The sequence below is a fragment of the Camellia sinensis genome, chromosome 4 (genome assembly GCF_055761805.1).
Source record: "Camellia sinensis isolate YWXY chromosome 4, ASM5576180v1, whole genome shotgun sequence".
In the NCBI taxonomy this organism is placed as follows: Eukaryota; Viridiplantae; Streptophyta; class Magnoliopsida; order Ericales; family Theaceae; genus Camellia; species Camellia sinensis.
This window is the reverse complement of record NC_138964.1, coordinates 225,080,932-225,108,844: the sequence shown is the minus strand read 5'-3', so window position 1 is coordinate 225,108,844 and position 27,913 is coordinate 225,080,932. Positions and strand designations below refer to the sequence as shown.

Genomic DNA, 27,913 nt, shown 5'->3' with positions numbered 1-27,913 from the left:
AACTACATACCGCCAGTTTTTAAATGGAGGTCAAGGACTAGCAAAAGAAAAAACAAAGGTCAGAGAGGATCTAGAACCCCCATTGACTTTTAAAACATAAGAAAACATGAATGAAGATATAAAAGTTTTAGAAACTGCTGTCAAATCCATAAAATTCAATTTAAGTTGGAAGTTCACTTAGATATATATTGGCCTGGTAGACTAACTCAAATTCTACTTAGATTATGGTTTCAAAGCCAGACAGTTGAAGTGTCAATGGTTGAGAATATCATACAACTGTGATTTGAAATTCCTAATTTTCCTTTTTGCCCCTTGTTCTCATGAGGCTATGACCTGTATAACATTGGTGGACCTGATGGCCCTAGTCTTCAAAGCTTTGGTTAAATCTTAAGTCAAACCCAAATGTTTGACACCAGTCCTCTTGTAGGTCTCCTAGTTCTCTTTCTTCGGCCTCTTTATTTTCATTTTTACTATTTTTGTCTACCGTTCTGCTATTTCTCAGCAAGTATGAGATTTCCTAGTATCTTTTTTGCTTCTGGGTCATTTGGTTTTTGATTTTTCTCTGCAGAGATTAAGTTGTTTTGACTGAAACTGCTAACTTACGAATTTGCTCCTTCTTTTCCATGCCATGGCCCTGTGAAACCAAAAAACTTCAATCCTTTCAGGCAAAAGAACTGGACTTTTAACTTTGTCATGGTTAAGGTTAATTTGAGTCGTACTTTATGTTTTTATAAGTATTTGGCTACTATATTATTTTATTCTATGTTTTGGTAGGTTTATAAGTTAGGGGTATTTTGTTGATATTGCAATTTGTTGAAAATGAGTTGTAGGGTTACCCATGGATCTTCTTATGAGTGAAGTAATGTTTTTTGGGGGGTCATTATTGCATGTGGTTATGTTTTGGTCTAGAATGTTCTAGTGGTTGAAGTCTCTTATTCTCCTATTTGTTGATCAACAACAAAAGACTTCATTGATAAATTATGTGGCATTAGGAGAAGCTTAGTAGCCTATTTGTATGTGTGTAATTCCAATGGAGTTGGATTTTGAGTATTTGTGTGAAGTTTTTGCAACTTTGTGCGATGCATTATGTAGCCTTATATTATGGGGGTAATTCCTAGAGTCACTATTGTCATGTACTATTCACAGCCCCAAACGTTAGCAATTTCAGCCCCAACTATATCTAACCTAAACCAACCTTAAACCTTCCCATACATATTATCCTTCAATTTAACCATTAAAAAACCCTGAACTCCTAAATTAACCGCTGTCTAAACCTTCCAACATGATCCTCTCTGCAAATCTAGTGACCTGCCCTTTTCAAAATCAAGCCAAATCTCAAAACCTTTTTGTCCTACATCAATCAAACTGTTTATGAAACTTGTTTTTATGATATTGGACATGTATTCTTTTTCTTCTTTTCTAGTCTTTTTTGAACTTGATTATCCATAGTTTTCTATTATAAAGTTTAGGATGCTACATCTCTCTATCAAACTGCATTTATGTCCTTGTTGAATTGCTTATGATACCGTTGGCAGCATTTTGAATCCACTCCAACACTTGAACTTTGTTAAGATGACAGATTGGATATTTAGCTAATGATTCATGTATACTATTAGCAGCTTGACCCTTCCTTACAATATTAACAAGTCTTATGTTACAGGTTGCTGAAGTAGTACTACCGGAAGGCCAAACCTTTGATTTTTCAATGGTCATGCACTTGGTGACAATCTTGTCCAATAGGTCTTCTGATGAACTGAAAGGCTTCATGTGCATTGTACGTCATACACGCCCCTTTAAATTCCTATTATTTCTTCTCATGTGTTATTTTGCATTGCTATGCACAACATTTTGACTTGCCTATGCATTTAAGCCCAGAAGGATCTGTTATGAGCTGGCCATTCATTCTCTTATATAATTTACTATTGCTACCTTATTTCGATTCTAGGTATACAGATCAGTTGCAGATGTTATTGGTTCCTATTCCAAGTGGATATCTGCTTTCCAAACTAATGCTAGATCCTTATTGTAAGAAAACCTTCCTTCTATATTGTAAATAACATAATATAGACCCGCATATAATATGCACTTGTGCATGTGTTTGTGTGTTATATTGTCATATGCACTTTCGTGAACTTCATTTTAAATTAATTCGTGTATCAATGCCTAAATATTTGATGTCATTTTTTAGTTCTTTTATTTTTTGAGTAGATTTTCTTCTTCTTTTTTTCACCAATCCTGCACTTTTTTGTGTCTGGCATTCAACTGATTTGCTACTTTCAGATTATTTCTTGCTGCTGGGATTTCGGAACCTCTGTCTTCAAATGCTTGTGCGTCTGCTTTGCGTAAATTTTGTGAAGATGCTTCTGCATTAATGTGTGAACCCTCAAATTTGGAAATTTTAATCTGGATTGGGGAGGTAAGTTGCTTTTCATGGTAAAAGAATTCACTTAATACTTCATTTTATACTTTTTAATATCTCTATGTTTAGAATAATATGTTGAACGTGAACCTATCTTGACATTAGAATATTACTCCCTCCATCCCATTTTGTGTTGCATGGTTGACCATGTACCATTTTGTAGAAAAGGATCTTTGACTAAAAGGATAAAATAGCCTTTCTTCTATTTGAGTAACCTTTTTTTTTATTTATAAAATTCTAGAAAAGGATGATGTGGGAAATGATTATTTTAACTTTTTAAAGTATGACATAAAATGAGATTGTTTGAAGTAGAAAGTCATACCTGGTGCACAAGACACAAAATGGTTTGGTGGGAGTATTGTTTTCCTTTTGGTGTCTTTTTTTGGCTTAGCAGAATCTTATGTATTTTTGTTTGAGAAATTTGTTGTTCTTGAGATATTCTTTTTTAAAGCTTCAAGAAAACTGTTTTAGTTGACCATGCATAACTAGGGCTTCGTTGGAAATATGATTATATTGTCAAAGATATCGGGTGTGTTTGGTTTGTGTTTTGAAACATGTTTTTGGAAGAAAATTTCCAAAAACATGTTTGGTTACAAATTTTCTCAAAAAAATTCTAAAATTACTTCTCTCTTTATTACACATCAATCAATCATTTTTTTGTCTCTCCTCTCTTCTTCTCAATCACTTTTTCTCTCACACACATCTACTCAATTACAACAAAATATCAAATCATCCCAAACTCTAAAACTCCAAAACTATTTTCAAAATATACAACCAAACAAACTAAAAAAATTTCTAAACTCTCTCCAAATTTTTTTTTTTTGAAAATTTATCTCAAAACACAAACCAAACACACCCATCATAATATATGAAGATTCCATGATTTGTACATATTATGAATTTTTTGTATCTTTGATTTATTTCAATTCCTTAACTGAAGGGATTTGATTGTATCTCTTATTCAATACATATGGTGTATCATGTAAACAAGAGTATGAAATTGAGTGAATAAAAGATGTAGCCCCCTAGGGCTTTGTGTGTATGGATGTAGGCCAATATTGGCCGAACCACGTTAAACCTTTGAGTTCTTTCTTTTCTTTTCAGTTTTTTTGTCTCTATTATCTCTCCATATTCAACCTTATTGCCTTGTTATTCAACTAACTTTATTGTAGCATACAATCTTAGTATATTTGCTTCTTATTCTTCGACAGTCTCAGAACTTGTTTTTGCCGTTGGAATATTGGTGCATTTGGAAATTTTAATTCTCCTCTTTTTTTTCAAGCATAATATGTTGTGGTCCTTTTTTTTCTTTTTTTATTATAAAAAAAGTACATTTTCTTAGGGATTGGAGAAAAGGCACTTACCTTTGGAAGATGAGGAGGAAGTTGTTGGTGCAATTACTCTAGTACTTGGCTTTGTTCAGAACAAGGAGATAAGGAACAACTTGTTGGCTAGAACTCTCTCTCCTAGTTATGAAGCTATAGGGAAACTTGTAAGCTTTCCTTGGTCTTTCGTAGTTTCTTTATTTACCAGATAGTGATGATACCTATTTTTGGTTGCAGCCATCCATTGAATGGCATTGTGTATTAAGTTTCTGTTTTTGTTTCATTTTGGTTTGTCATTCTATTAGTGTTTTGTACTTTGTAACACCCTGTCCTACATCGGAAGTTTGCATGGGTGATCTTGGGCATATAAAGCACCACTACCTTACTACTAAATAACTTGGACTTAAGCTTTTGGGTATTGTTGGTCGACTCACAAGTTATTTGGGCCAGCAAGTAGTGGGGCGTTACAAATGGTATTAGAGCCGACCCATGCATACAACCATGTGGGCCACTTATTCTGGACTGGTCACGAGCTTGTTGTGGTATTCTGATTGATTATAGACCCTCGCGAGGACGCAAGGATTTATAAGTGGGGGAGTTTGTAACACCCTGTCCCACATCGAAAGTTTGCATGGGTGATCTTGGGCATATAATGCACCACTACTCTACTAAATAACTTGGAGTTAAGCTTTTGGGTATTGTTGGTCGACCCACAAGTTATTTCGGCCAGCAAGTAGTGGGGCGTTACAAACCGTTTGGCAAATGTTTTTTTTTTGTGTGTCTTTTTCAAACACATTTTTTGTCTTTAATTTTGTCACAAGTTTCTACTCTTTAGGTGCTTCTAAACTAAATGGCCCTCAAAATTAAAAGAAATTGGACCAAATTTGACGAAGGTTCACTCAAGTAAAAAAGTTATATTTTTTTTTTCTCTCTAAAATAGATATAATATTTTAATAAACTTTTTAGGACAGTTTCTTCAAAAAGTGCCTAAAAATAAAAATAAATAAATAAATTGCACCCAAATTAGTTCCCATTTGATGGTGGTCTGGGAGGGGTAGATTGGATACATGCATAACCTTTGGCATAATTTACACAAAGTGGCTACCCACAATTTTGAACCTACAACCTCAAGGTTAGTAAAATAAATAAATTGATGAAAAGTTCACTAAAAAAAAAAAAAATTGGGAGGAAAAAAAAAAAGAAAAAGCATTTGCCAAATGGGGGCCCAGTTTCGTTGTCTTTTCGATGAAAAGGAAAAAAAGAAAAAAAAATTGCATTCAATGTGTTTTTCGGGAAAAGAAAAGGAGGGGTTGGGTGGGGGGGGGGGAGGGGGGGGAATCCATACACTAAACACCTTTTATCTAACATTTTAAATTATTATCTAGAAGCCTAGAAAAGTATTTTAAATAGTGTATTCTAGTGGGTATTCAAGTTAATGGTTTTTTAGGAACTAACCAGATGAAGTGAATCAAAAGCTACTTTTTAGGTGAAGAAGAAGAAGATAGTGGGTGGAAAAGCTGTACTAAAGATGACAGTACACAGTATTTTTTTTTTTAACACCAAATTGTTTTGACAGTGTGGCCCCAGTTCAGCATCTTCAGATTCTTGGCATGGATTCTCAAAATTGGTTTAGGAATATTTTATTGTCAACAAATAAAACAAATAATGAGATCAAAGAGGATCTTGACGGTCAAAGTTAATTGGTGGATTTTTATATAAATCAATTTTATCTCAAAACCAGTGAATCGATTGGGAATTAGTATTTGTTTAATGGTTTTCAGTACTAAACCTTCCAATGCAGTCTTGTTTTTGAAACTCTAATATGTAGGTGCTAGATTATGTAGTTAGTGGTTGCTAACAATGCTGATTGGAATTTGTTGTTGAAAAGAAAGTGTTGTTCTTATGTTCGTCTAGTCTTAAATGTGACCTTCTAAGTTAGTGGACCTCTAACTTAGTGAAGTCATTTTGCTTCTTATCCCTCCCCTATTGCCCTGACATTTCTCAACACCTGAGTACACTACTAGCAATAGATCAGGTGGTATGCTGTTTTCACATCCCTTAAATGTATAGTTTTCCTTTTAACTTATTAAAAAAAAAGAAAAAGAAAAAAGAAGCCTTTTAGGATGTGGGCAAGTAATTTTGGTCCACAATTTTGTCTGAAGTTGCACCTGGTTCTAGGTCTCTACAAAATCTAACCAGGGATCAGTATAAAGTAATGAAATGAGAAGGAAGAAAAAAAACTTGGATTTCACCCAACTTGTCAGAAGCCTTTTGGTTTATACTATCCAAAAAAAAAAAAAAAAAAAAAAAAACATATTCCATTAATCAAAATTTCATTTGGAACATCTACTTCAGAGCAGATTTCCCATGTTTACAAACTCTGAATTCTGCAGACAAAATATTTTATAAATTAAGTAATAAATTGTCAATGCTTACAAGTTGAAGTCATGATCAATATATAGGTTTTCCCCAACTCTTTGAGCTTCCCTTCTTCTATTTTTAACGTGGTTTGTATCTTGAAAAAGAAATAGTGAGTGGAGGTTTTGACAGCAACAACTCATTGAGTTTTGGCTTAAACTAGCACAATATCAAACTTAGAGTCAATCTGTTGATTTGAATTTTCACAATTCTAGACAAAGTGGTAATTCCATTAGTAAACAGTTGCAAATTATTCATTATTTTTTAAATCCATCCCAGCTAAAATTTTGAGTATCCTTTCTTTTAGATTGAAGATGATCACGAGCATTCTTTGAGGCAGAATCCCGCTACTTATACACAAGTAGTCAACTCTGCAGCAAGAGGTTGGTACAGGTTTGTTCTCAACTTGACTATGTTGAATCGCTCATGTGTGATTTAAAATATGGCCAAGAATGTGTCTGGCCCAAAGGCCAGTATTTCCTTATTAAAATATGCGTAGCCCCAACTTGGACTGCTTCCTAAGAGCATGACAAGTTATTGCTGTGTGGAAAACTTGCTGTCAATTTTACTACTCTTGATATTTGCTTTCACTTCTACTTTCCAGTCAAAGTATTGGATTTTGCAACCCAGGCATGTATAAGACTGTGCCTTTTGACGTAATTTGTTTTTCCTTTCTATGATTTCATCTCGACTTAAAAGAGCCCTATTTCGCTTTAAGTAAATAATTGTCTCCTTGCAAAAAATATATACTTACAAATTGAACTCCATTTTTTGGTTACCTGGTTTCAGGATGGGAACTATATTCAGTCATCTTGCAACACCTTTGTCAACTGGTCCTACAGCAGATGATCCCATCTATGCACTGCTGGGGGTTTTCTGGCCAATGCTTGAAAAACTTTTTACGTCAGAACACATGATGAATGGAAGTTTATCAATGGCAGCTTGCAGGGCTCTTTCACAAGCAATTCATTCCTCGGGTATTGGTGCTTCTATTTTCTAATTTCTTTTTAATATTAAGGTTGATTTCTTGCTAAACCTGTAACGTGTTGAGCACTTCCTTTTCATGCAATTTGAATGTCTTATTTGCAGGCCAACACTTTGTAACACTATTGCCCAAAGTATTAGATTGCCTCTCCACAAATTTTGTGTCATTCCAAAGTCATGATTGCTACATTAGAACAGGTGAGCTGTTTACATCAAATCAAACAGAGGACCATGTGATGGGAATCGGTGGTAGTGGTATCTTTAGTTTTATTCAAGTAGTTTCTTTCATGGGAACTGCAATTTTCATTGCATGAACTGATGGCATAGTGATTTTATGGTTATGCATAAATCTGTTTGAGCTGTTCATTGCTGTTCTTTATGTGTTCATTTCGCAAAGCTCAATACATAACACTTATCTAAGTACATGAGATGATAAATATAGGACCTTTCTGAATCTAACAAATGCCCAGAGGTCATTTTATTAGGTGCATCCATTGATTTGGAACAACATTAATACTTAAAGGATGATTATAGAATTCCAATTGAAACTTTTCCAAATTGTTGCTTTTATTTTTATCTTCATACTATATAAAAGTTCCCCTTGAACTTTTTTTTTTTTTTTTTTTCAAACTCAAGCTCCTTTATAACACAGCTTAATTAACTTTGAAGCCTCTTGCATGCAAACAGACAGCAATAGGAAAATTCTATTTGACATATAAGGCGGATAAGCTCCAGCCGGCTGATATATATGATATTTCATTGCTTATAAAAAAAGAAAATAACGAAAAATCCAATTTACTCCTATGTGGTATGGTTTCTGAGCACGTTATTTGCTGTCGTTTAAAAGTAGCCAATTACCCCATGTGGTTTTGGACTAAAATGCTACCATTACATTTTCTGTCCAAACTGATAGAATGTGAGGCTCACGCACCTATTTTGAGAGTTGGGAAGAAAAAAAAGTCAGTTTTAATGGGAAAAGACAATTCTGCCCTTTCTTCATCTTCTACCTAAGAAAACCTTAACCCTAAACCACCCACCCCTCCCACCACCCTTATTAACATTATCGTCATTGGGAGATTGGAGGGGACTATGATTGGTTTCTTTACATTGAAGAATGTTTTTAGAAATTAGTGGTTCCTCACTTGATTTTTTGTGAGTTCTATGGTGGTGACTATTGGTGTAGAATTGGGTTGGAGGGTGTTTTGTAGTGGAAGAGGTATGAGAGATGGTTATTTACAGTTGCTAGAGATGGTGAAGGAGGCAGCGTGTGGGGGTAGCTTGGGCTAGTCAAAGAATGAATGGACACGTGACTTCGTCAAGCATGAGGGGCAATCAAATGAATTTACAAGAAGGGGAAGTGATGGATTTTGTCTCACGAGAACCAAAGATTCCTAAAGGCGGGTTTTTCCTGTTCTCGGGTTAATGATTTAGACATGGGTTAGATAGGTTGGAGTAGGGTTGGTAAAGGATTTTTGGCTTCGGATGAAAGGGTTCGGCCACAAATTAGAGTGGGCCCATTATTTGTGTGTGAGAGTAATGGGCCATTACAGCCTCTTAAAGAGGTTGGGTTTTGGTTATTTACTACGCTAAAAGACAATCAAGATGGATTGAAGTTTTAGGAAGTGTCATTTGGCTAAGAAAGGGAAGTGGCCCGACGTGGTGAACAAAAAGAATCAAAGAAAAAACTAGTTAAAGCTTTAAAGCTGATTCAACCTACGTCAAGAGAGGAGCCTAGCGGTCCATAGTTTTATGCAAGCCGAGTTAAGGTTAAACCTCAATTTGTGGAGCTGTTCAATAGTCGAATGTTGCTTTACTCTATTGGGCTGTCATTTAGGACTTAGAGGCCTAGCTAGAGTTGATTCAGACTAGGGCATGAGGGGAGCCCATTGGTCAAGAGTTTTGAGGGGGTTAATGTATTGTGGGACAAAGTGTATCATTGGGCATCTTCTCTCATTTTAAAGGGGTTCCGTCTTCCCTCATATGTATGGATTGGAAAGCGGTTTGAGATGTATGGATTTTTTTTTTTTTTATGTAATGGCTGTCATTTCTTGAAAAGGAAACCTTGTCCTCTTTTTCTTTTTTTTTAATTAATAAAAGTTTATTTTGTTGCTGATAAAAAAAAGAAGAGAAGAGAGTTTTGTGCAAACCCAATTAAGGTTTAAGCCCAATTTGTAGAGGTGTCCGAAAGCTGGAATTCATTTAACTTTGTCTGGTCATCAATGAGGACTCAAAGACCCAACGGCAATGGGCTAGGGGTGGGGAACACTTTGGAGGGCATTGATCTGGCTAGTCAAGGAGCTTCTATGATTTCCAGTGAGTCTTGTCTTTTTTCTTCTAATCATTCTTCTTCTTCTATTTGGGTGAAGACGGTAGGGGATGTAGAAGTTTTGAAGGAGGGTGAGGATATTGGGTATGTGTTGGTGCAAATGGATGAAATGGTTAAGAAGAGCACCAATAGGGGAATTGAGGAGGTAGAAATGAGAGGGGAAGAAGAGACTTCAAGGAAAGCCCTGGTTGGAGTTAATGGTGGTGTAGCATTGGTGTTCGTAGGAGTTAAGTATTGAAGATGAGGTACTAGTATTAAGGGTCAGTGTTAATGCTAGGTGTTCGAAGGCAGGTGAAGCCAAAGAAAAAATGGAAATTGATGTTAGATGATGAGTGAGCACCGTTTGTCAAGAAAGCACAATATTAAAGTTTTCAATAGTTGGGAACAGGCGTTGGGTCTGTCTTTTGTAATATTTCTTATTTTCTTTTTTCATTTTATTTTATTGTATAAGGGTTGTGCCCTCAGCACATTTTCTAATACAAATTTAATCAAAACGAGAAAATCAATTCTTGGAAGGTTTTTTTCTTTTTTGGTTAGCCTGGGGAAGGGGGAGTCTTGCTTATGGTAAGGCTTGAGCCCTTGACTTCTTAGTGAGGTGCAAAGGTTTTGGCCAACTAGACTAGCTCCAGTTGATTAATGCTTGAGAGGTCTATGCCAAGGAGACACACGCTTTCCCTTCTACTAAAATAAATCTAGCCATATTATAAACCATGCCTAATGACATATATTTGGTGCATTCAACCAAAGAAAAGATGCCCAAGGCCGAGACCATTTTTAAAAAAAATGAAAATTCAGTCTTCCGTAAGCTTGGGTTCCGACGGTAGCCCACACCATTATTAAGATACCAAACCTAGAGACCTATGCTTTGGCATGTACCTGTGCCTCCCAAATACTTTTTCCAAACATCCCAGCTGGAACCCAATATTAAGGTTGTATGGTTGAGTAACTCTTCTTTGTAATTTTTTTTTTCTAGCTCATTTTATTGGGTTTTTTACTTTTCTCTTTACCTCTTTATTTTTTCATTTCTTTTCTCACCTCCCGATTAAAGGGTACATGATCTTTGAATTGTCTTATTCCTGAAGACATGCACCGTAACATGGTTCAGAATGTTATATTTCAATCTAAAAATGAGCTGTTGATGTTAAAGGCACAATCTAAAACATCTTGTCCAAGCATTCATGCTATTTTTTTTTTGTTTGCATTCAAGTGATATTACGCCCTGTTGTCACATAGATGGTTGGGCTTTGGAGGAATACAGTTTGAAGCATACTGTATGATTGGCCCAATTATTGGGTTATATTTTGTGCAAATAACATTCCTGTTATTGTCTTGTGTTTACCTTCTTTCGCTGATGCAATAAATCATATTTCTACTAATTTCAATTTGTTTTCTTGGCCATGTCATCAATCCTTTTCAGCTTCTGTTGTCATTGAAGAATTCAGTGGTAAGGAGGAATATGGACCTCTATTCATCAGTACTTTTGAAAGATTTACGTATGCAACGTCCATAATGGCTCTTAATTCTTCATATATATGTGACCAAGAACCTGATCTAGTGGAGGCTTACACTAATTTTGCATCTACCTTTGTTCGTGGCTGTCCTAAGGTTCAATATACCTTTCATTTAGTTTTCGTGGCTAAGCTCTCTCTCTCTCTCTCTCTTTCTCACCCCCACACACACATGCATAAGACACTCGAGCAACAAATTTTTATACTAGCACTCTTTCTTTTTTTCTTGTGAATTATGTGATACTGAGAGACAAGTTGAGTCCCTTAACCCGCATTGTGATGTCTCAGGAAGCACTAGCTGCCTCTGGTTCCCTTCTTGAAGTATCCTTTCAAAAGGCAGCTATATGCTGTACGGCAATGCATCGTGGAGCAGCACTGGCAGCAATGTCATATTTGTCCTGTACGTACATCGATAATACTTTCGATTTCATGCTAATTGTCACATCAGAGATAGTCTATCAAACTTTCATTTTGGCCCAGAAAACTTAATCGTCCAGACAACCATATTTAGCACCAAATCCTCAGCTAAGGCCTTGTTTGGAAACATGCTATTTTAATAACTTTTTGGCTAAAATATGATGTAAAAAAAACTAGTACGTTTGGAGTGAATTTTTGATTTTTTACGAAAAGATATGCAAAAAGTAAAGAGAAAAGGGAATATTTGACTTTTTGGTATAGGTTATAAGTTTTTTGGTTTTTTTAATAACTTTTTGGCTTTTAGACTAAAACACTTGCATGCCAAACGAGGCCTAAAAGTGAAATAATTTTCGCATCACTTGCTATAGAGGTTGTCTTCAGCTTTGTCATGTTTTCTTGTAATATAAATTACGTGTGACACGTTTACTGATGGTTAATTAAAACTTATATGAGTTTGTGTGCCTTCAAAGGCACTCTTCAACAAGTAATATGCAAGATTTTATTTTATTTATTTTTCTGTTGAGGATGATAGTGGGTCTCTGCAATAACATGGCTGTCTCAGTTGATGTACATTTCAAGGGCTGATCTGAAATTTTGTTACAACAAGCTGCCTCACAGATGGAGAACTCAAGTAGCTCCAATTGGGTAGTAATAAAGGATGAGAAATACTCTCTGCCTTGGGGGGGTAGGGTGAAGGATTAATGAGGTTAAAAAATTTTCATGGAGTTTTGATGTTGAGCCGATTATAGTTGGGCATGTCATTAAGAATTCAAGATTATTTGCGGGAGATTTGGCGAATTATAAACTGGTGAAGAGGGAATTTAGACTTACCAGTTGTATTGGTGGATAATAGGGTTGAGGAGGATGGTGATTTCAAGGCCAATGATGATGATGATGGATTCTGCTGACTGGCAATGTACTAGCAATAGCTTGTAATGATGGTCTATGATTGTGATGTAGTGAGGTGGCCAAAGATAATTGCAATGCTTGTTCTAGATGCAATTTTGGTAAGGTTATGGTGGTTGATGGAGATGATTGTTCGGTGAGGGTTGTTAGGTTGATGATGTATGACGGGGAAACAAAAAGGGGTTGATGGTGGGCAATATTCTCTTCTTATGAGTGTGACCATTACGATTTCCATAATTTGAGGCAGCTTCTACTATCTATACACCTTCAAAGACACGATAGCTGTTAAAAAGTGAAGAGAAAAGAGGAGTAGGAAAGTGTACGGGTCAGTCTTAAAAGAGCTGACTTAAATTAATATAAGACCACCAAAATATATGGAAGTACAAAAAATGGCCCAATTACACGTGTTATTCCTGAAATCATGGTTGTTAGAATCGTACTATTCATGATTCGATTCATATGAGTTTCAACAAAAACGATTCTAATCGTGCTATTGAACCGGAAATTTAGTGAATCGTACGATTCCATGTACGATTCACTGCGATTCTCTACGATTTAGTACTATTTTTATTTTTATTTACATAATACATGAAACGACGTCATTTTTTGCTAAACTATGAAGATATATAGAAGAGATTAATTAGTTATATTGACTAGCGACCGCTCATGCAATGTGTGTGCAATTCAAAAAAAAATTGTAATAGTATAAGAATAATAATATACAAAAATGCAAATATAGTATTTGTTGCTCAAGTGGTAAAGGCTTGCTTTGCAAACTCATGATCTGGATTTCAAGTCTTGCCCTCTTCTTTTGTACATAAATATCAACTACAGGGGTATTTTGGGAAAACTCAAAATGTGTGACACAAAAGTGTCAACACCATCGCAGGCCTTCTCTTTATATAATAGAATAGATATACGTGTTTTATTTGTATATACATATATATAATTTAGTGATGTTGATAATTTACTTTATTTTAAATATTGTATGTATTTTTATATGTGTATAAATATATAGATTTGTATATTATATTAAACAAAATGAATCTTACAATTCATGATTCGATACGATTCATGATTCGATTTGGGATTTGACAACAATCCCTAAAATGTTATAGCAACATTGTTTCTACTCAAGAAATTTACTCAATGTTGACTTTGTATGGGTCTCAAAGGTGTTACCTTGCTTTCTGTGGGCATTGACATATCATTACTTATCTATTAGATTATGTTATGAAATTAACCTGATTGTGTAGGCATCTTGCTTACCTCACCTTCTGCATTTGTCTTGATGTTTGTTACTTCTTTTGCATTTGTTTTGATATTTTTTCTTGTTTTGGTATTTCTGTGCTTGATTTCACATGTCAATTTACCTGCTAGGTTTCTTGGAGGTTGGCCTCACATCTCTGTTGGAATCCTTGACTTGTGCCTCTGAGGGATTATTTGATGCCATGGCAATTCAGGTCATATCTCATAGTGGTGAGGGACTTGTATCTAATGTGGTATACGCTTTACTTGGCGTTTCAGCAATGTCAAGGGTAAATACAAGATCCTTTAAATTTAAATTGTCAAATAATATAAAAAGAATAAGAACAATAAAAATAACTGGCCATATTTTTCTTTAAAAATATTCACAATTTATTTAGAGATTTGTGGATGTTGTACTCAGTTTGCATCTGAAGTAGCCAACTCCTGTGACATGAGTACAAGCATGGGATGCTACCTTACATGGACATGTGTCGAGTATGGGTGCATTTCTTGTGCATTAGATCTGTATAACCTCTAAATATTAGAATAGGAACACAACTAAATGATTGAAGTTGATTTAATTTCTTCTTTTATACCCTGAAGGCTGAATGAAGTTGGGTTTCTATGATGCAACATGGCTGACCAGACATGATGTTTAGATAGAAGGTTTTCCATGTCATGTCTAGCACAGCTACTTCAGAAGTTAAGTGGCTGCATAATTATCTGGAGTTTTCGACTTTCCAAGTTTATTGGCCGTAATCAACCTACATCAATCAGGAACAATACAAATTAAGAGTTACACATAAGAACATGAATGAAAGGATTGAAAATTAATAAAGACAGTATTTGGCATTTTAACAGTTTTGATACTTCTAATCCATCCCACCACTCCTCTACGTCAAGCCAAGGGTTATATATTATTAAAGAGTTCTCTTTGTTGTTCTATTTTTCATCCCTATGACAGATGATTCTTTTTTTTGATAAATAAAAAAGTAGTACAAAGAGGACAAAAGAGACAAGAGGTCTACCAAGTAAATAAACAAAAAGAAAATTGCCAATCACACACAACTCTCCAATCTCTAGGAATCAAAATCAATGGAATCCTCTTAAAAGGATTAGACTCTGCAACCCAAAAGGATGTTATATAACAAATTTTATCCCATAAAACCCCCATCTTCAAGTTTGTTCTAAAAAATTAGCAGTGCTGTGGCGTGCATGCTAATGTTGTGTGCTTACAAGAAACTAAGGTGGAGGTGTTGGGAGTGGAGTTGATTCGTGAAGTAAGTGTGTGTGTGTGTGTGGGGGGGGGGGGGGGGGGAGGATTTGTGGAATGGACTTATTTGCCGTCGGTAGGTATGGCGGGTGGGATTCTTCTTTGTTGGGATAGGCGAGTGGTGGTGAAGGCAGAGGAGGAGGTTAGAAGTTTTTCCGTTTCTTGTTTGTTCCGTTGTGTGGAGGACCAGTTTTAGTGGGGTTCTACTGGGGTGTATGGGCCGGTGCAGAATTCAAAACAGGGTGTGTTTCTGGCAAAGTTGGAGACTATTGCGTTTCGATGGGATGAACCTTGGTGTGTGTGTGGGGGGGGGGGGGGATTTTAATGTTGTTCGATGGCCATCGGAGAAGGCGGGAAATACTCGAAGTTCGGGTGCAATGAGAGCCTTTTGTTCTTTCATAGATACTTTGCAATTACTTGATTTACTTATGCAGGGGGGACAATTTATGTGGTTAAATGGGCAAAGGATGTCTCGTATTGACCGGTTTTTGGTCACTGGAGGTTAGGAGGAGCACTTCTTGGAGGTTGTTTAGCATCGCTTACCTCGGCCAGTGTCCGACCATTGGCCTATTGTGCTTGGCAGTGGGGGGATTCGGCGGGGTCCTACACCTTTTCGCTTTGAGAATATATGGTTGCAATCAGACGGCTTTTTGGATATGGTTCGAGCTTGGTGGAATGGATATGTGTTTTCTGGGGTTCCTAGTTGTGTGTTGGCTTATAAACTAAAAATTCTTAAAGGAGACTTGAAGCGGTGGAATAAGGAAGTGTTTGGGCGTTTAGAGGGCCAAAAGGCGGAGTGGTGTCTTTACTGCAGTCCTTGGATGAGCTAGAGTTACAAGGGGGGTTGTCTAGTGAGGATGTGGTGAGGAAGGAAACGACTAGCCAGGACTTTGTTCGTATTTCTCGAATGGAGGAGATGTGTTTTCGAGAAAAATCTAGGTGTTTATGGTTAAAGGATGGGGATCGGAATACGAAATTCTTCCATCGGATAGCGAATGTCCATCGGAGAGTTAATCAGATTAGTAGGATGCAAGTGGATGGTCGTGAGCTTCACACGGATGGGGAGATTAGGAACGCGGTTGTGGGCTTCTATCAGTATTTATTTCGTAACCAAGATCGTACATAGAGGCCAAGTTTGGCAAGTGTGCCGTTTGATGTGATTTCAGGAGAGGATTGGGCCCAGTTGGAGCAAGCTTTTTCGGAGAAGGAGGTGTTAGGGGCTTTACGGGCTATGAGTGGTGATAAAGCTCTGGGTCCGGATGGTTTTACCATGGCTTTCTTCTAGCATTGTTGGAGTGTGGTTAAGGGCGATGTGATGGCTACGCTGGAGGATTTTTTTGTGTTTGGCAGTTTGAGAAAAGTTTTAATACGACTTTTTTGGCTTTGATTCCTAAGAGAGGGGGGGGGGCTGTAGACGTTCGGGATTTTAGACTTATTAGTTTGTTAGGGAGTGTGTATAAGTTATTGGCTAAAGTACTGAACAATCGACTTAGAGGAGTTTTGCCGACTGTGGTTTCTGAGTCTCAGAATGCGTTTGTGGGAGGGAGACAGATCCTTGATGCAATGTTGGTTGCCAATGAGTGTGTGAATTCTCGGGTCTTGTAGGCCCGCCGTGGAATGGACTTATTTGCCGTCGGTAGGTATGGCGGGTGGGATTCTTCTTTGTTGGGATAGGCGAGTGGTGGTGAAGGCAGAGGAGGAGGTTAGAAGTTTTTCCGTTTCTTGTTTGTTCCGTTGTGTGGAGGACCAGTTTTAGTGGGGTTCTACTGGGGTGTATGGGCCGGTGCAGAATTCAAAACAGGGTGTGTTTCTGGCAAAGTTGGAGACTATTGCGTTTCGATGGGATGAACCTTGGTGTGTGTGTGGGGGGGGGGGATTTTAATGTTGTTCGATGGCCATCGGAGAAGGCGGGAAATACTCGAAGTTCGGGTGCAATGAGAGCCTTTTGTTCTTTCATAGATACTTTGCAATTACTTGATTTACTTATGCAGGGGGGACAATTTATGTGGTTAAATAGGCAAAGGATGTCTCGTATTGACCGGTTTTTGGTCACTGGAGGTTAGGAGGAGCACTTCTTGGAGGTTGTTTAGCATCGCTTACCTCGGCCAGTGTCCGACCATTGGCCTATTGTGCTTGGCAGTGGGGGGATTCGGCGGGGTCCTACACCTTTTCGCTTTGAGAATATATGGTTGCAATCAGACGGCTTTTTGGATATGGTTCGAGCTTGGTGGAATGGATATGTGTTTTCTGGGGTTCCTAGTTGTGTGTTGGCTTATAAACTAAAAATTCTTAAAGGAGACTTGAAGCGGTGGAATAAGGAAGTGTTTGGGCGTTTAGAGGGCCAAAAGGCGGAGTGGTGTCTTTACTGCAGTCCTTGGATGAGCTAGAGTTACAAGGGGGGTTGTCTAGTGAGGATGTGGTGAGGAAGGAAACAACTAGCCAGGACTTTGTTCGTATTTCTCGGATGGAGGAGATGTGTTTTCGAGAAAAATCTAGGTGTTTATGGTTGAAGGATGGGGATCGGAATACGAAATTCTTCCATCGGATAGCGAATGTCCATCGGAGAGTTAATCAGATTAGTAGGATGCAAGTGGATGGTCGTGAGCTTCACACGGATGGGGAGATTAGGAACGGGGTTGTGGGCTTCTATCAGTATTTATTTCGTAACCATGATCGTACATAGAGGCCAAGTTTGGCAAGTGTGCCGTTTGATGTGATTTCAGGAGAGGATTGGGCCCAGTTGGAGCAAGCTTTTTCGGAGGAGGTGTTAGGGGCTTTACGGGCTATGAGTGGTGATAAAGCTCTGGGTCCGGATGGTTTTACCATGGCTTTCTTCTAGCATTGTTGGAGTGTGGTTAAGGGCGATGTGATGGCTACGCTGGAGGATTTTTTTGTGTTTGGCAGTTTGAGAAAAGTTTTAATACGACTTTTTTGGCTTTGATTCCTAAGAGAGGGGGGGGGCTGTAGACGTTCGGGATTTTAGACTTATTAGTTTGTTAGGGAGTGTGTATAAGTTATTGGCTAAAGTACTGAACAATCGACTTAGAGGAGTTTTGCCGACTGTGGTTTCTGAGTCTCAGAATGCGTTTGTGGGAGGGAGACAGATCCTTGATGCAATGTTGGTTGCCAATGAGTGTGTGAATTCTCGGGTCTTGTAGGCCCGCCGTGGAATGGACTTATTTGCCGTCGGTAGGTATGGCGGGTGGGATTCTTCTTTGTTGGGATAGGCGAGTGGTGGTGAAGGCAGAGGAGGAGGTTAGAAGTTTTTCCGTTTCTTGTTTGTTCCGTTGTGTGGAGGACCAGTTTTAGTGGGGTTCTACTGGGGTGTATGGGCCGGTGCAGAATTCAAAACAGGGTGTGTTTCTGGCAAAGTTGGAGACTATTGCGTTTCGATGGGATGAACCTTGGTGTGTGTGTGGGGGGGGGGGGGATTTTAATGTTGTTCGATGGCCATCGGAGAAGGCGGGAAATACTCGAAGTTCGGGTGCAATGAGAGCCTTTTGTTCTTTCATAGATACTTTGCAATTACTTGATTTACTTATGCAGGGGGGACAATTTATGTGGTTAAATAGGCAAAGGATGTCTCGTATTGACCGGTTTTTGGTCACTGGAGGTTAGGAGGAGCACTTCTTGGAGGTTGTTTAGCATCGCTTACCTCGGCCAGTGTCCGACCATTGGCCTATTGTGCTTGGCAGTGGGGGGATTCGGCGGGGTCCTACACCTTTTCGCTTTGAGAATATATGGTTGCAATCAGACGGCTTTTTGGATATGGTTCGAGCTTGGTGGAATGGATATGTGTTTTCTGGGGTTCCTAGTTGTGTGTTGGCTTATAAACTAAAAATTCTTAAAGGAGACTTGAAGCGGTGGAATAAGGAAGTGTTTGGGCGTTTAGAGGGCCAAAAGGCGGAGTGGTGTCTTTACTGCAGTCCTTGGATGAGCTAGAGTTACAAGGGGGGTTGTCTAGTGAGGATGTGGTGAGGAAGGAAACAACTAGCCAGGACTTTGTTCGTATTTCTCGGATGGAGGAGATGTGTTTTCGAGAAAAATCTAGGTGTTTATGGTTGAAGGATGGGGATCGGAATACGAAATTCTTCCATCGGATAGCGAATGTCCATCGGAGAGTTAATCAGATTAGTAGGATGCAAGTGGATGGTCGTGAGCTTCACACGGATGGGGAGATTAGGAACGGGGTTGTGGGCTTCTATCAGTATTTATTTCGTAACCATGATCGTACATAGAGGCCAAGTTTGGCAAGTGTGCCGTTTGATGTGATTTCAGGAGAGGATTGGGCCCAGTTGGAGCAAGCTTTTTCGGAGAAGGAGGTGTTAGGGGCTTTACGGGCTATGAGTGGTGATAAAGCTCTGGGTCCGGATGGTTTTACCATGGCTTTCTTCTAGCATTGTTGGAGTGTGGTTAAGGGCGATGTGATGGCTACGCTGGAGGATTTTTTTGTGTTTGGCAGTTTGAGAAAAGTTTTAATACGACTTTTTTGGCTTTGATTCCTAAGAGAGGGGGGGGGCTGTAGACGTTCGGGATTTTAGACTTATTAGTTTGTTAGGGAGTGTGTATAAGTTATTGGCTAAAGTACTGAACAATCGACTTAGAGGAGTTTTGCCGACTGTGGTTTCTGAGTCTCAGAATGCGTTTGTGGGAGGGAGACAGATCCTTGATGCAATGTTGGTTGCCAATGAGTGTGTGAATTCTCGGGTCTTGTAGGCCCGCCGTGGAATGGACTTATTTGCCGTCGGTAGGTATGGCGGGTGGGATTCTTCTTTGTTGGGATAGGCGAGTGGTGGTGAAGGCAGAGGAGGAGGTTAGAAGTTTTTCCGTTTCTTGTTTGTTCCGTTGTGTGGAGGACCAGTTTTAGTGGGGTTCTACTGGGGTGTATGGGCCGGTGCAGAATTCAAAACAGGGTGTGTTTCTGGCAAAGTTGGAGACTATTGCGTTTCGATGGGATGAACCTTGGTGTGTGTGTGGGGGGGGGGGATTTTAATGTTGTTCGATGGCCATCGGAGAAGGCGGGAAATACTCGAAGTTCGGGTGCAATGAGAGCCTTTTGTTCTTTCATAGATACTTTGCAATTACTTGATTTACTTATGCAGGGGGGACAATTTATGTGGTTAAATAGGCAAAGGATGTCTCGTATTGACCGGTTTTTGGTCACTGGAGGTTAGGAGGAGCACTTCTTGGAGGTTGTTTAGCATCGCTTACCTCGGCCAGTGTCCGACCATTGGCCTATTGTGCTTGGCAGTGGGGGGATTCGGCGGGGTCCTACACCTTTTCGCTTTGAGAATATATGGTTGCAATCAGACGGCTTTTTGGATATGGTTCGAGCTTGGTGGAATGGATATGTGTTTTCTGGGGTTCCTAGTTGTGTGTTGGCTTATAAACTAAAAATTCTTAAAGGAGACTTGAAGCGGTGGAATAAGGAAGTGTTTGGGCGTTTAGAGGGCCAAAAGGCGGAGTGGTGTCTTTACTGCAGTCCTTGGATGAGCTAGAGTTACAAGGGGGGTTGTCTAGTGAGGATGTGGTGAGGAAGGAAACAACTAGCCAGGACTTTGTTCGTATTTCTCGGATGGAGGAGATGTGTTTTCGAGAAAAATCTAGGTGTTTATGGTTGAAGGATGGGGATCGGAATACGAAATTCTTCCATCGGATAGCGAATGTCCATCGGAGAGTTAATCAGATTAGTAGGATGCAAGTGGATGGTCGTGAGCTTCACACGGATGGGGAGATTAGGAACGGGGTTGTGGGCTTCTATCAGTATTTATTTCGTAACCATGATCGTACATAGAGGCCAAGTTTGGCAAGTGTGCCGTTTGATGTGATTTCAGGAGAGGATTGGGCCCAGTTGGAGCAAGCTTTTTCGGAGAAGGAGGTGTTAGGGGCTTTACGGGCTATGAGTGGTGATAAAGCTCTGGGTCCGGATGGTTTTACCATGGCTTTCTTCTAGCATTGTTGGAGTGTGGTTAAGGGCGATGTGATGGCTACGCTGGAGGATTTTTTTGTGTTTGGCAGTTTGAGAAAAGTTTTAATACGACTTTTTTGGCTTTGATTCCTAAGAGAGGGGGGGGGGGGCTATAGACGTTCGGGATTTTAGACTTATTAGTTTGTTAGGGAGTGTGTATAAGTTATTGGCTAAAGTACTGAACAATCGACTTAGAGGAGTTTTGCCGACTGTGGTTTCTGAGTCTCAGAATGCGTTTGTGGGAGGGAGACAGATCCTTGGTGCAATGTTGGTTGCCAATGAGTGTGTGAATTCTCGGGTCTTGTAGGCCCGCCGTGGTTTGATTTGTAAATTGGATATCTAAAAGGCATATGACAATATCAATTAGGAGTTCCTCTTGTATGTGTTAGCTCGTATGGGTTTTGGGGAGACTTGGTGTCAGTGGATTAAGTTTTGTATATCGACTGTGCAGATGTCTGTGTTGATTAATGGGACTCCAGCGGGTTTCTTTCCGACTTTCCCAGGTCTTTGCCAGGGGGATCCTTTGTCACCATTGTTATATATTCTAGTTATGGAGGCGTTGAGTAGATTGTTGGATAGAGCTATGCAAGAAGGGCTTTTGGAAGGTTTTGCGATGGGAAGATTGGCTGGGGTTCCTATTGGTGTATCGCATTTGTTATATGCTGATGATGCTTTGATTTTTTGTGGGGCGGAAGTGGAGCAAGTTGGACATCTAAGATGTGTTTTGCTTTGCTTTAAGGCGGTGTCGGGCCTCCGGGTCAACTTGCAAAAGTCGGAGCTTATTCCAGTTAGGGAGGTTGAGAGGTTGCGTACTTTGCCGGCAGTGTTGGGCTGTAAAGTCTCGGTGTTGACAGTGACTTATTTGGGTTTGCCGTTAGGGGCGTCTTTCAAGGCCAAAGGGGTGTGGGAGGGCGTAGTAGAACTTGTTCAGCGTCATTTGGCTGGCTGGAAGCACCAGTATCTTTCGAAAGGAGGGCAGTTAACATTGATTAAGAGTGTGTTGAGCAGTATTCCGACCTATTTCATGTCGGTCCATGTTATCCCAATGTCAGTGGCGCAACGGTTGGAGAAGCTACAGAGGGATTTTTTATGGGGTAGTGGTGGAGATGAGTTTCGGTATCATTTGGTAGATTGGGGCCAGATCTGTCTACCTAAGCAAGCAGGGGGTTTGGGGGTGAGGCGGTTGGTGACTTTTAACAAAGCTCTTTTAGGGAAGTGGTTGTGGCGCTTTGCGTTGGAGTATGATCATTTTTGGTAGAACGTTGTGGCGTCTAAATATAGGGTGGGCAGAGGGGATTAGATCTCGAGGGATGTGGCTTGTACTCATGGTTGTGGGTTATGGAAAAGGATTTGGCTGGGGAGGGTGGAGTTTTGGAAGTGGGTTGGGTTCACGGTGGGAATTGAGGTGAGGGTTAGGCTCTGGAAGGATAGGTGGTGTGGTGGGGTTTTGCTAGAGACTCATTTCCCGTTGGTTTTTCATATTGCATTTGATCGGGAGGCTACAGTGGCTTCTTATTTGGGAGGTAGAGGTACGGTGGTTTGGGATATTCAGTTATGGTGGAAGGTGCAGGATTGGGAGGTTGCTCAGTTCGTGGAGTTGTGGGGTTTTTTATATGGTTTAGGAATCACTGGGGAGGGACAAGATGGTTTGGTGTGGAGTTTTGGTTGGGGGGGCGCTAAGGGGTGTTTTACAGTTGCGTCATTCTATTGGGGATTGGTGGGGGATTGTGGAGGGGTATTTCCTTGGAAGAGTGTTTGGGTTCCGGGGGTTCCATCTAAGGTTGCGTTCTTCATGTGGACAGCAGGTTTAGGAAGAAATCTCACTTTGGATAATTTGATGCGGCGGGCCCATGTTTTGGTAAATCGGTGTTGTATGTGTTGTACGGATGTGGAGTCGGTGAACCATTTGTTTCTTCATTGTTCGGTGGCATCATAATTGTAGTATTTTGTTTGCTCATTTTTTGGGACTGCTTGGGTTCAACCAAAGGGAGTGTTGGAGTTGCTTTGGGTTTGGCGGGGTGTTCGGCTTGGGCGTCGACGCCGGCAAGTGTGGTTGTTGGTGCCATTTTGTTTAATGTGGCTTGTTTGGTTGGAGCGGAATAGGCGCACCTTTTCCAAGGTGTCACATGGTGTCTCTTGGTTAGAGAATCGTCGTCTTGTAGTTTTGTATAGTTGGGTGGAGTGGAAAGTTGATTCGGACTTATTTGTCTATTTAGATTTTTTAAATGATGTAATTGGCTAGTGCTTGCTTGTTTGTCCCTAATTGGGGTGGCAATCTTGTATTTGTTACATCTTCTTGATGCTTTTTAATAATATTTGATTATTTATCCCAAAAAAAAAAATTATCGCATTCTAACCAAAGAACAAGAAACACGGCAAACTACATCTCCAAAAAGATCTCCAGGGAACATGAGCCTTGCTAATTAGACCAAAATCCCAAAAATCAATGATTTAGAAATGAACACAAGGAGGGACGACCCAATCAGCCTCTGCCAAATGAAATAATCTTTACCTTAAGGCAAAAGCCACGTGACGATGCAAAAAAGAGAGAATCAATACTCTCCTTATCCCTCTTATACATAATGCACCATTGTGGAAGAAGATAGCTAATAGGCCCTTCTTTTTTTTTCTGTACCATATCATTAGTATTGAGTTTCATGTGAGCTAGACCCATGAGAGATAATTAATTCTAGTTCGGTCGTAATTTTTCTTTTATTTTGTAAAATTTAAGATATGAATTCGTCATGCCCCTGCATGTCCTTTAGGCCGTATTTGATTTTTTTTTCCCTCTATTGTCCAATAAAATGTTCTATGTTTGTAATGCCATCTTTTTCCATGCAACAATATAAAGAAAAAGAATTGGATTGATTGATGTACTGTCTTAAGCTTAATGGGTTAAAAACAAATTGTTTGTAAACACAATGAACCAATTCAATGTCCATGTCTAGTCCTAACACTGTATTAGTTATGTGTTTTTTCCCCTCACATCATAGTTTTACATTGTTACCAAAATACAGCCAAGAAACTATTGTTGTTATTTTCCTTATATTATAGGTTCATAAGTCTGCAACGATTTTGCAACAATTGGCTGCAATATGCAGTTTAACTGAGAGAACAACGTGGAAGGCTATTCTTTGTTGGGAGTCTTTGCATGGATGGCTACACTCTGCGGTCAGTCTCTCTCTCTATATATATATAAATATATGTGTGTGTGTGTGTGTGAGAGAGAGAGAGAGAGAAATGCATTGAAATAGTAAGGTTGAAATAGAAATTGATGATCCTTTAAACGAGATGCACAAATCTGTTTAGACTGGCCACCAATTTACATCTGAGTATCCTGATGACAAAGTCCTGTGAGTGATTGTTTAAGTGTTGATAGCAAGTCTTCATTTGTTCATCAAAATACCTCATCAATGTTTGATGAATTTTTTAATACAGTGAGTTCAACTATTATAGACAATTAGTTTATGCTTTGTAATCAGTTTTTCAAGTACTTGTTAGCGGTATTTTGGTCATTGTACTTTTGTTTAAAAAGGTCGAAGTGATTTTAAAGTGAGTCATGTGATGGCTTAGGAGCAGATAGATTATATTTAAATAAAGAGTTGAGATCTTATTTTTGTTAGGGCAAACCCTAGAGTTTTCAAGGGATTGTTCTAGCTTGCATCCAACTTTTGGTCCATCGTTATGAGATTATAAACTGCTATAGCAGCTTTCTCCCTCACTTTGTTTTGGGATTGAGACATGGGTGTTTAAGTCAATATTTGACTTAATCTAGGTCTCTAAACTCTCTTATCATTTTAGTGGACTGCATCGACTCTATAGCAAGATAAAGGGTAAGCTTGCTTAGTTTCTTGGTTACCCTCATGGAACTAACACTACTAACAAAATTGTGGGAATCTGTTAGAATCATGGAGCTTTTATTTTTATTTTTATTTTTAAGAGTTTCTTTCTTCTGGCATCAGTTTGTTAAGGCTAGGGCTGCAAATGAACTAAGTTGTTCACGAACAGGCTCGGCTCGGTCCATTTAGTAAACGAGCCGAGCTCGAGCTCGCATAAGCTCGGCTCGGCAAGCTTGGCAAGCTCGGCTCATTTATCTTTATTTAAATTATATAATAAATATATTATTTATATATTAAATAATATATAACATATTATTTATATATTAAATTATATAAATAATATTTTTATTTAAATAATATAAATAATATTAAAAAAAATTAGCGAGCCAAGCCGAGCTCGAGTTTCATTAATGTTAACGAGCCGAGTTCGAGTTCAATAAACGAGCTTGATAAGTAAACGAGCAGAGCTCGAGCTCAGCAAAGCTCGGCTTGGCTCGGTTCATTTGCAGTCCTAGTTGAGGGTGAAAGTTCTTTTTTGGGGACTATTTTGAGGCATAAGTTGAAGCAAACACATTTGCCGCCTGTGTCTCATGCATCCATCATTGGTTTATACAGATCGTTTGCTATTTTTTCAGAAATTTTTTTTTATTTTAATAATTGTAATTATTATAATTTTTAGGTCAGATCCACCTTTTCAGTTGATTTGTCTCATTACGTGCTCACTGCTATTTAGACAATAATTTGAGACCATGTCCATTTTGTTTTTTTTGTGTTCCTTCATCATTTTCAGTTTCACATGACTTGACTACTTGAATCATAATCAGGTACAGACTCTACCAATTGAGTACCTAAAACAGGGAGAGGTTGAATCTTTAGTACCAGTTTGGGTGAAAGCCCTTGCTGGCGCAGCTACAGATTATCTTGAGAGCAGACGTTGTGATGGAGGAAAGAACAATCATGGGCATATGCAGGGGAAAGGGGGAAGAATTTTGAAGCGTTTAGTTCGAGAATTTGCAGATAGTCACCGCACTATTCCAAATCTGACTTGATGGTCATTATGACTGCTTATAGGCATGACTTAGAGCACCCCATAAAAAGAAAAAAAGAAAAAAAATTGTTGTAAATTGATGTCTCGTTTCAAGTCTGGCCAATGCTGGGGTCGACCAGTTCAAAGCTCCCCCAACTCAAATATATAAGCATTCTTCTGTAACGTATTTGATCTTTTGTACAGTATCCCCAATTTTGTCAAACCTCCAAAATTGTGAGTCTTTTTTTTTTTTGTTTTTGTTTTTGGGCTCATATTTTGTGCCATGTGTAAGAGCAGTTAGAGACAAGAATATAATAACAAATGAAATAAATCAATGATTTCTCCATTCTCTAGTACAGTCTCTTTAAGTTGATAGTGTGGGTTCGTGTCCTTTATATATGCAACATACATATTATCCAGTTGGAGCTCATGGACTTACCACATGCGCCACTTTGATGATTGATCCATTTGTCTTATAGACTTCTACGTGTCGATTATTTTAAAGCCATAACCTCACTTCCTCCAACAGCCAAATGCCACCCCTACTAAAACCATAAGAATACACATCCCTCAACTTTCTTAATCAATAATCTCGAAGGAGCCAATGACGCAAATACCTTTCTTATCTTCACACGCACATATATACAAATATATTTATCTGCAAATAAAAATAGAAAGGAGAATGATTTCTTTTTTGAGAATGTTAAAAGTCGCAATAACAATTCCAATCATATTTGTGAAGTTTGAAATTCATGGTGGGTCTTTTGGAGGAGTTAGAAATTCATGGTGTGTCTTCGTGTTAAGCTCATGAGAGCAATTTAATAGAACTTTAGGTGATTGTTTCTTTCATGTAGAGAGAGAGACTTGGGTTTAGTGAGGTTCAGTGAAAATGAGTGGTGGACGCAGGACATTCATAGGAGCAATTTAATGGAATTTCAGGTGATGTTCCATGTAGAGAGAGCGATTTGGATAATGTGAGGTAGGCTGATGGTGATTTAGCGAGAATGAGTGGTGGGCGCAGGACATAGAGGCCGCCAAAACAAAAGAAAATGAAGAAAGAGGGGCAAGGGAGAATTGGGTCTCTAGGGAAGGAGAGTTCAATTCTTGAGGTTTGATGGTATGGTTAAAAATAAATAAATAAATAAAAAATATAAATAATATTAACTTCTAGTAAAAATTATTAATAAAGTTAATTTTATATTTTAGTCCAACTCAGACAAAATGAAACATTATGTATATTTTTATAGGTAAATTATACTGACACCCTCTAAATTTTGGTCCAATTACATCACACCCTTTGATGTTCTAGAAATTACATTTCCATCTCTGTGGTTAATAGTCTCATTTCACAAACCCTTACTTATATAAAAAACAAATCTTAGTAGAAAAACAGAAAAAATTATATTAAAAAAAAAAAAGTAAAGTAAAGCAAAGGAAAGAAAAAAAAAATTAGGTAAAAATTAAACATTGAAGAAATTTCAAGAGAAATAAACGATTCAATGATCGGATCAAATAATATTACTATGGTTCGAGAGAAAGTAACAGTATCTACTCGGACACTCCAATGAAAGTGTGTTGACTTAAGGACAGACAGTAAGCGTCTTTATTATAAACGTTTTATTTTGTCTCCACTTTTGAAAGGCCAGACCGACACCATAGGCATTGTAATGCAAAGAGCTTTGCTTGGAGAAACAGAAGGAACATGTATTACACACCCAAAATCTAAGAAAATGCCACACGAATATCCTACTATAGTGGGGATTCAAGAATCAGTACATGAAATTTTAATGAATTTGAAAAAAATTATATTGAGAAGTAATCTATATGGAACTTGTGACGCATCTATTTGTGTCAAGGGTCCTAGATATGTAACTGCTCAAGATATTATCTCGCTGTAACTCGACTTTTCGTGCTCCTTTCGGATACGACTAGCCCTACAGCTCGGACTCCCATGGTTCTAAATCTGATTCCACAAGTGCAATGTGAAATAGAAAAACACAAATGAGTCCAAATCCGGCAATTCTTTTGGAAAATCGATTTTGAATCAAAATGCAAAAAATCCAAATATAGAGTCACTACCTAAATATTTTATTTTGGGAAATTTAGGAAACCCGGGACTTATGCCAAAAGCCACTTATCCGTCATCACCAAAGTTGTCTTGACTCGGGAACTTAGGTACGAGAGAGAAAGGTCATGAATTGAGTACCCCACTCGCCCGATCAAAGATCAGCCTCTACTAACCATGATGTGATTTT

At 38.6% G+C, this 27,913-nt stretch overlaps 1 protein-coding gene across 26 annotated transcripts in view; it reads left to right on the top strand.

Annotated features, from left to right (window-relative positions):
- Nucleotides 1-26,004, top strand: part of LOC114315996 (ARM repeat superfamily protein) — a 73,199-nt gene extending 47,195 nt beyond the window's left edge. For 13 of the 26 annotated variants that reach the window (XM_082867765.1, XM_082867760.1, XM_082867757.1 and 10 more), the window contains 12 exons: nucleotides 1,661-1,774; nucleotides 1,946-2,025; nucleotides 2,281-2,416; nucleotides 3,762-3,911; nucleotides 6,470-6,555; nucleotides 6,952-7,139; nucleotides 7,252-7,344; nucleotides 10,890-11,077; nucleotides 11,269-11,380; nucleotides 13,684-13,841; nucleotides 23,847-23,963; nucleotides 25,456-26,004. In XM_082867765.1, the coding sequence (XP_082723891.1) occupies nucleotides 1,661-1,774; nucleotides 1,946-2,025; nucleotides 2,281-2,416; nucleotides 3,762-3,911; nucleotides 6,470-6,555; nucleotides 6,952-7,139; nucleotides 7,252-7,344; nucleotides 10,890-11,077; nucleotides 11,269-11,380; nucleotides 13,684-13,841; nucleotides 23,847-23,963; nucleotides 25,456-25,680 (1,647 nt within the window). In that variant the 3' untranslated portion in view covers nucleotides 25,681-26,004. The remainder of the gene's footprint in view (nucleotides 1-1,660; nucleotides 1,775-1,945; nucleotides 2,026-2,280; nucleotides 2,417-3,761; nucleotides 3,912-6,469; nucleotides 6,556-6,951; nucleotides 7,140-7,251; nucleotides 7,345-10,889; nucleotides 11,078-11,268; nucleotides 11,381-13,683; nucleotides 13,842-23,846; nucleotides 23,964-25,455) is intronic. The other 13 variants (XM_082867766.1, XM_082867761.1, XM_082867758.1 and 10 more) reach the window with 8 other exon arrangements.
- Nucleotides 26,005-27,913: the final 1,909 nt, after the last annotated feature.